The sequence below is a fragment of the Aplysia californica genome, unplaced genomic scaffold (assembly GCF_000002075.1).
Source record: "Aplysia californica isolate F4 #8 unplaced genomic scaffold, AplCal3.0 scaffold00072, whole genome shotgun sequence".
Lineage (NCBI taxonomy): Eukaryota > Metazoa > Mollusca > Gastropoda > Aplysiida > Aplysiidae > Aplysia > Aplysia californica.
This window is the reverse complement of record NW_004797342.1, coordinates 1,306,041-1,315,243: the sequence shown is the minus strand read 5'-3', so window position 1 is coordinate 1,315,243 and position 9,203 is coordinate 1,306,041. Positions and strand designations below refer to the sequence as shown.

Below are 9,203 nucleotides of genomic sequence, written 5' to 3'. Positions count from 1 at the left end.
GGGAGATAGAGATAGAGAGAGAGACACACACAGATAGAGAGAGAGAGATGGACACACAGATAGAGAGAGAGAGATACTGGCGCATAAACAGACTTACAGACAGACAAGCAGACAGTGGGATAAACAGACAGATATACAGATAAAACAGACATAGAGACTATTTTTGGATGTGTGTGTGTGTGTGTGTGTGTGTGTGTGTAAGTGTGTGCCTATGTGTGTGTATGTGTGCGTATGTATGTGTGTGTGTGTGTGTGCGTTTTTTGCATAAATGTGTGTGTTTGTATGTGTTTGTCTTTGTGTGTGTGTGTGTGTGTGTGTGTGTGTGTGTGTGTGTGTGTGTGTGTGTTGAAAGTCGGGCGGGGGTAAGTCATGATTTCATGTACGAAAGACAGGTTTATGCTACCTCCTACATGAGGGCTGAAGTAGACCTGAACCAACTTCATTTTAGTTAAAGAAAAGATACAAGTTTCAATACTGCAAACTTTCACTCGTCGTATGGTAAACCCACTGTGTGTGATCTTCTTCTTCATGTCCAGTACATATTTAAAATATCGATTTGTGAACTATTAGCTTTTAGCGATTGTTGTGATAGCCATCGATTATTGATTACAACTGTTGAATTGTTGCTAAGCGCAGCCACAGACTGTAGAGACTAATACAGCCGTCCTCTGATAACTGTAAAATGTGTCCACAGAGAGCGTAAATCACTATAAATGTTCAACAGTCCTTGTAGAAACTATGCACTTTCAATTAGTCTTCGCCAACTGCAGAAAAAGATTATTTGAATTCAATCGATTGTGTTGCTGCGGATTATAGCTGAGGGAGGAGATATTGCATTCAATGACGAAGAGGTATCCTAATTGAGGAAATATTATTTTTAATCTATAGTGCTTTTCTCCGGCCCATAGTCCAACACAGCATTGTTTGTTTGCTAGTATCGGTGGAGACATGTTGGGCGCTTCTCTATGCACATCATTTGAAAAAGTAGCTTGTAGCTTTACGTCTAGAATATTGACCCGATGTCCTATGTGATTGCTGGGCTTCGATCTGTTTATAGACGACATCTGGTTACGAGATACTCAGTGTAAGCAAAAACTACTTTAATGTCTTTGTGGAAGTACCAGTGTTTCTCTCTAAGTTCATGAGATTTGTCTATTTCTTTGTGTATAACTTATTGTGATTTGATGTTTATGCTCCTCCTCAAAAACAAAAAAGAAACTTCAATATTAAGTGGATGTGGAGAAATATTCTGCGGAAAAACATTTAAAAGCTTTAACTGCCAGTCCCAGGCACATCCTCCTTGTCTTTTGTCTTTAGCTGTCGTGTTTCGATGTCTCTCAGCAAGCTCTGGTTGAGATGAAAATCGCAAGCTTTGATCTAAATCCGTAAAAAGTGCTTCTAAAGCTTCATGAATTGTAGTCTCAAAATCTAGGCTTGAAAAGAAAGCATTTTCCTGTAAAGAAATCGAACTTGTCAGCAATAGAGTCACTTGCAGGCACTTACACCTTGAAAGTCAACCAGCAGATTTAGCAAATTCACTGGATTACACTTATCAGAGCAAAGACTTTCAATAGAAAATTCAGTACGCCAAGCTCCTTTTTTAAAAACAGTTTCAATGAAGGTGTTGATGAGCTTCATCGTTGACACCATTGCACCTTCCAGTGTCTGAGGTGTAGCGGTTTGGCATTTTGCCATCGCAAGCAGGTGACACGAGTTCGATTCTCGTGTGGGGAGATATTTATCGAGTATCTCGGTCTTTCTGCTGGGATGCTGTGTCCCTCTCAACCCAGGTTGGCCTTGAGAGGCAAGTTCGAATCCCGCCTTCTAACTACGTTGTGTCGATGGGGGTGTGAAAACGCCTACATTTAAAAAAGAAACAATTACACCTTGTCCATGGAGTTCATCGTTTGCTCTCAAAGCAAATATATATTGGAGCGGATCAAATGGCGATTTCCTCTCTTCACCTTGGTTTTGCTCGAGTACATATATTCATTTTTTATTCCTGTGGACTCTCCACGCAAGCTAGCCCCACAATGATCGGCCTGTGGCCATTAATCAGCTTGTTCAGCAAGGTCAAAAACAAGGTTACAATGCGGGGACACTCAGTCCTTATGGTATTGTTTCCCTGTTGTTTGCTTGACATGAGAGAAGTCTGGTCTTGAACTTGAAATTCTTGTTGTGAAAAAAGCTTTCAAAAATGTTGAAATGGTATGGGTTTAACGCACTATCAACACTGTTAGGTCATTTAAGAGGCGTGTTCATCTCTGAAAGGTGGAATTCGTGTAAATTGCCTTTCCCAAGGACACAATGTCGGACCGATCTGAGGCTCGAATCCCCGAACCCGCAATCTCACGATTATTAGGAGTCCAGTAGTTTAGTATTTAGGCCACCGACGCCACTTAAGACTTCTATATCAGAACGTTGTCTAAATGTACGCCCCCCCCCCCTCTTTCTCTCTCTCTCTCTCTCTCTCTCTCTCTCTCTCTCTCTCTCTCTCTCTCTCTCTTTCTCTTTCTCTTACTTTCTCTCTCTTTCTATCTCTCTTTCTGTCTCTATCACACACATACACTCTCACACACCCACATACTTACTCACAAACACACACACACACACACACACACACACACACACACATACACACACACACACACACAAACTATCGCTCTCTTTCTCTCTCTCTCTCTGTCTCTCTCACACACACACACACACACACACACACACACACACACACACACACACACACACTACCTCTCTCTTTCTCTTTCTATTTCTATCTCTATCACACACATACACTCTCACACACACATACATACATACACACACATACACACATATACACATGCACACACACACACACACACACACACACACACACACACATACACACACACACACACACACACACACTCTCTCTCTCTCTCTATTTATCTATCTCTCTCTCTCTGTCTGTCTTCTTGTCTGTCTCTGTCTGTCTGTCTCTCTCTGTGTCTCTGTCTCTGTCTCTCTCTGTCTCTCTGTCTTTCTGTCTCTCTGTCTCTCTGTCTCTTTCTCTCTCTCTCTCTCTCTCTCTCTCTCTCTCTCTCTCTCTCTCTCTCTCTCTCTCTCTCTCTCTCTCTCTGTGTGTGTGTGTGTGTGTGTCTCTCTCCGACTCTGTGTCATTCTCTATTTTTTTCTCTGTAGACGATTTGCTGATTCCACTGGTAAGTTTTACTTCTTATCTATCTATCTATCTATCTATCTATCTATCTATCTATCTATCTATCTATCTATCTATCTATCTATCTATCTATCTATCTATCTATCTATCTATCTCTCTATCTATCTATCTACGTGAGAGTTGAGAATTCATTCACCAATCAAAATGGGTTCTGGAATAACGAGCTATCCCAACACCCCTCTAAACTTTTGACGTCATATCTGCGAATAATCAAAATCGGTTCTGGAATAACGAACAATCCCAGCACACTTCTAAATCTTCGGACGTCATATTATCTGTGAGCATCAAGTATGTCTGCTTTATCAAACACGCCCAGGCTTTGAGGGTCACCAAACATTCTTTTCGGGGCCTCGGGAGAAACCCAGGAAAATTCGAATTGTCCTCACGCCAAGTCAAACACGCACGACAGAGTCGGGGTCTTCCTCTACTCAGGACAATAGTAGCCATTATAGGACTCGGAGGTTTTGGCCAATAAACAGCAAACAAAGAAGACATTTGCCAGTTTCCCTTTCTAATGAGGCTGTTCCGTTTGAAGCCAGCTTCTTGTTTGGCGAGACACACACGCACGCTCGTGGCAATTCGCAAGGGCAACGTGACACCTTTTCAGAAGTTTTGCAAGCCTCTCTACCTGTGGCTACTTCCGCAAGACGAAGTTTGATGCGCACTGTCTTCTTAGTGAGACGATTCACATTTCATGAATTCGTTCTACTCAAGAGAGCACGTACACATTCAAAAAGAAACTTGGAAAATGTATACACCCGAATATCGTGTCAAATTCACGCACTACCCACTCATGCAGTACGCCAATGTAAAGCTAAATAAATTCTGCATAATATGACGCGTTCATGTTACTTATACGATGACGGTTGCCTGAGATACGATTACTGGAGATCGAACTTTAAAAACCAGCCTTGGCAAATTTTTGTGGAAGAAAAAAAAAGACAACAACAAAAATGTAAAAGTACATTTCCCCAAGTATGGTATTTCATCAATATTGTTTGAATAGACATGTCTGATAAACGGAGAGATTTGTCTCTACAATTAACAATGACGTATTGTTAAGATAGTTCCAAAAAGAACAGATTGAAAAACAGTGTCGTCATAAATGTCACAAAGAATTTGACTTCCAATTATGAAATAAATTTTTTTTAAATATTATATGCGGTGGGGAAAAACAATTTTTATTATGAACTTTAACCAAGCGTTAGTCAGTCGCATCTTTGCTGACCTTCTTTGCATTTCCTTCAGACTCCATCAGGCCCATGCGAGGACACACTGACGTCTGTGACAATGGAGGTGTCATCGGTCCTCCTCTCCACCATCTGCCGCGACAACAGCACCACATACCTGGTTCTCACCTGTGGCACCTCTCGCTGGTAGGTGTTGAAATGCGCGTAGAGTGTGTATAGAATCATGCGCACAAATGCGGGCGCGTGCGTGCGTGCGCACACACTCACTCATAGTTACACGTATACACAGATTCCCAAACACGGGCAAACACGATCACACATACACTCACTTGGATACGCGCAAACACACACACACACACACACACACACACACACAAACACACACACACACACACACACACACACACACAAACACACGCACATACACTCTCGCTTATATACACGTGCACACACGCACATGTATTCCCATATATACGTTCACATACACACGCACATGCATTTTCATACGTTCACGCACTCACACACGCACATGCAGTCTCACTTACGTTCACACACTCACACACACACACACACTCCTACACAAACAGAGAGAAACACACACACACACACACACACACACACACACACACACACACACACACACACACACATACGCATGGAAGCACGAATGGGAGAATGGGAACAAGTTAAAAAGGAAATCGTTGTGTGTGTGTGTGGGGGGGGGGGGGCGGTTAGAGAAAGAGAGTGGCTTGTGAGGGGTGGTCCTGAATCTGAAAGTATTCATAGTGGGAGCTTCAGTAATTCAGTTTAGCTCAACTGCAGGCTATTGTCAATTGGCTAAAAATAGAATTGGCTTCCACCAAATTATTTGATGTACTGCAGAAAAATCGGCTGATCTGACAGTTTCATAAACTAAACAGTCTAGACTAATACTGAGTATTAAACAAGCTCATGGGGAAAACCTGATAACGGAATGTGGGGATGACTTTGCGGAAACGGACTAGGGATTGCGAAATAGTGTGAAAGCCTGTTTGTAAGATAATAGATATGCCCTGTGCATCACATGTATGATAATCTGTATAGAAACCTTCTGTGAAATAAAAAGAGAAGAAAATTGAAATTCTGCACACCTGGCATTAATAATATTATTTGTCAAATTCTCCAATCACCCCCTATCCAAATGCCTGTATAACAAGGTATCGAACTACGATTTTTTTAAATCAAATTAGAAACACTAAATTAAGCTCACCGGTACAAGAAACAGTTAAGTTTGCTTTGACGTCTTATGCAGAAGCTGAGAAGGTTACGACGGAGTGATATTAGAGGATTATAATTATTTATCTAATAGGCATGCTTGCTGAATTCACTCTTCTAAATTATTGGATTTAGTGCCTTAGATACAGTGCTTGTACATCATACAGAGATCTGAATATTACTACATAAATTAAAGCGTCTACACTGAGAGGTTTACATACTGTACAATACGTACGCCTGTGTCTGCATTGAAAAGTGTTATAACTTAGTTAAAGGCATACGTATCGCATAATTTGTTATGAATGGTGTCACTATAGTGAGTTTAAGACATAGAAATCCGACACTGGAATTGTATTAATGTGTGAGAAATTAGACATAACGGGTAACACGAAGGCAAAGAAGACCATCGGAACTCACAACATCCTAAACCTGCAAATTCATTTGTTTTCTTTTAACTGCAGAATTATAAGGGTTGTTGGACTAGAGTTGCTTGGTGGTGCCCTGCGTTCATTTACGAGTAAATCTGGTAAGGGCAATATTGACATGGACATATCATGACTTCGTATAATCTTGTTTTGCTATCTCCGAATTGCCAACAATTATTCACAAAAATACAGAAAAAAAATCTTCCCGTGAACATGACAAATATAAAGCCACTCCCAAATATACGCATCCTGTGGTCTGTCACTATAATATTACAGCGAAAGGGCAGACTAGTCAAGGAAAATGACAAGCGATTTAATGCAAAGTAGTCCAAGAGGTGGGATGGGTATTTAATGGACTCGTTTATACTTAAACCGGTACGCGTGAACTTGATATGTATTTTAAATATTTGCATTTCTATTTGGATTCGAATGCTCTTTTGGGAGGACAAAAATGCTGTTCGCGTTTGCCTTTCTGGTGACATAAGAGAAGCTTAGTTGCCTTTCATCAGATGGGTTTTGTAACCCCCCAAAAATAATTGAAAAAGAGCAAATTTGTTAATGTTACGGATTTTGTTCATTTGCATACGCCGTGCCAAATCCCACGAGCCTAATTCCAAATGACTGTACTTTGCGACACAACACAGGTGCTTGTTGATAGAAGGCAATCTTAACAATAATAGGTAAGCATCTTGTCATCTGTTCACTTTCTAGTCTTATTTCTACATATCTAGATGGGGGTTTTTTTATCTCTAAAAGTAGGTAATTAGATTTCCTTCATCCAATCCACCAAGTTCGAGTGGCTGAGAGAAAAATAAACTAAGATTGTGAGAGTGTGAAGGGGAGGGCAGTGTTTTGTAAACACAAAGGTCACCGCGAGATGAGCTCACTGTCTCTTACATTGTAGGGTCGATAGTGTTGATGGCTGAGAGTGAACAACAACGTGACCAAACCACTCAATCAAACAAAAAGGTAGCCTTCAATGAATTAGTATGTCTAATAAACTGGGATTCATGAAAAACAGGAATGCGCCTTTTCTCGTAGACATGCTCCACTACTCAGTTCTCTGGTCCGGCAGTGAAGTGATTAATACAGTATATTTATGTTCAGACCAGTATAACTAAAGATGAAGAGTTGGACTTTTAACTTGACGTTTATGGATGATTTTTTCCCGTCTTTAAGACGGCAGAGAATTAGACTGTATAATTTGTCCCTAACAAGTTGCAAAAGGAAAGTAGCGACAAATTGAAAAGAAATGTCGATGAAAAAAATCCTTTACTCATCGCGGGGAGTTTGCGACATTAGCGAGAATGCCGTTTATCGAAAAAAAAATGGTGGCGCCACGCAATTCAAAAGACCACTCTTTTTTTTTTTTAAAGAATCAGCATATTAATATCATTCTTTACTTGAATAAACAATGAAAAGATAGTTATGGACCATAACGCATTAGAGCGCACAATAACACATTCATTGCTGAAGTAGCAAATGAAATCGGTAGTGACTTTTTTAAAAACTGTATGAAATGGTTTGAGTTTTCCCCCCATTAATCTTCTATTTTTTGTCCACAGGGAGGAAAGTATACGAGGATTTTGCAGTAGTTTCGACTTGAATATTGCACAAGCTAAAATGGTGAGTATTTTAAGCGTTGGTCGTTAATATCATTTGTATCAGATGCCAGGTATCTATGAACAGCTACCGGCGTCTGTGGTGTAGCATTTAGGAGATTGGCTGTCGCACTCAGGAGACGCTAGTTCGATTCCCGTGTGGCGTGAAGTTTTATCAAGTATCCCGGTATTTCTGATTTTCTGATGGGATGTTGTATCCGTCTCAGGCCGGGTTGACTCCGACCGGCAGGCAGGGTCGGAAGCCCTCCTCCTAAGTAACCTAAATTGTATCTACAAGGCGTAAAAACTCCTACTTTCGTTTTTGTTTTGTTTTTTATTTTAAAACAGTTGGTTGCTATGGCTTGGTAAAGAGTAGATAATTTATATCAAGTAACTCCACCTGGCTGCGGGGTATTGTCTCCTTCTCAACAAGGATTGGCCCTGACTAACAGATGAGATCAAAACAGCCCGCCTTCTAAATGACGCAATTTGTGTCACTGGAGGCGTGAAACAATTACAACTACAATGCTAAAAATGGTGTTCCTTTGGTTTGTCTATCCTCTGTTTTACAGCCCTACTTCCAAATATTTCAAAATATTGAAAGATGTCCCGTCTCTGTCGGCAAGCCAACACTAGGAAAGGAAAAGTTCATAATAAGTTAGTCTCTACGATCATAACTTCTACATCTTTTTGCCAATGCCAAAGTATTTCTTCCATCTTCTGTCAACTGTCTTATCTTTTTCGTCCGTAATATTTAACCCCTAAAAGAATAGCCCGTGGGCCAATACAAAATCGTGAAAACACGTAGTGAGTGTCTTTGAGAAGGTTTGTGTCGGGAGGTCAAAGTACTAGAATAGCGTGAGAGAACCTGGATAAAATCAAACCGTCACAAACATTCTGAGAGGTATGCCCCCCGAGCTAATGTTTACTTGAACCATATCTTGTGACCTCGTGCTGGCTGTTTTAGCCACATGAACAATCGCCAGCCGCAATTCAAAACTAACTTTAAAAGCCACCAGCTGAGAGAAGTTATGATGCTTCGCCTCTCCATCCTTTTGTTCTGAAATTCTGTAACTGTCCGCCGTTTCCTTTGTTTTTCGCTGCTTTTGTTCCGAAGGGGCTACTTTTTGTTTGCTTTCGGATTTGTGGTGGCTGGGGTTTTTTTCAGCTATTGTTATTGGTTCTTTAGTTTATTTGTTTTAAGTTTATTAGTGCAAATTGTGAGGAGAAAAAGCGGGGGCGGGCCCAAAACAAATGCTAGAAGAATTTCTCTAATTCAACGGAGGCACTTCGCTTCTTAACTTCAACATTTTTAGCTTCCACATCAAAGTGTGTGAGTGCAGACGCGCGCGCGTGTTTGTTTGTTCCTATGTACAGGTGTGTGTGTGTGTGTGTGTGTGTGTGTGAGTGAGTGTGTGTGTGTGTGTGCGTGAGTGTGTGTGTGTGCATGTTTGCGTGTGTATGTGTGTGTCTGTGTGTGTGCTTGTATTTGTGTGTGTGTGTTTGTGTGTGTGTG

At 40.9% G+C, this 9,203-nt stretch overlaps 1 protein-coding gene across 1 annotated transcript in view; it reads left to right on the top strand.

Annotated features, from left to right (window-relative positions):
* LOC101850786 (serine-rich adhesin for platelets) overlaps positions 1 to 9,203 on the top strand; it is a 37,474-nt gene that overhangs the window by 18,056 nt on the left and 10,215 nt on the right. The window contains exons 3-4 of the mRNA XM_005093931.2: positions 4,466 to 4,593; positions 7,652 to 7,712. Coding sequence (XP_005093988.1) covers positions 4,466 to 4,593; positions 7,652 to 7,712 — 189 coding nt within the window. The remainder of the gene's footprint in view (positions 1 to 4,465; positions 4,594 to 7,651; positions 7,713 to 9,203) is intronic.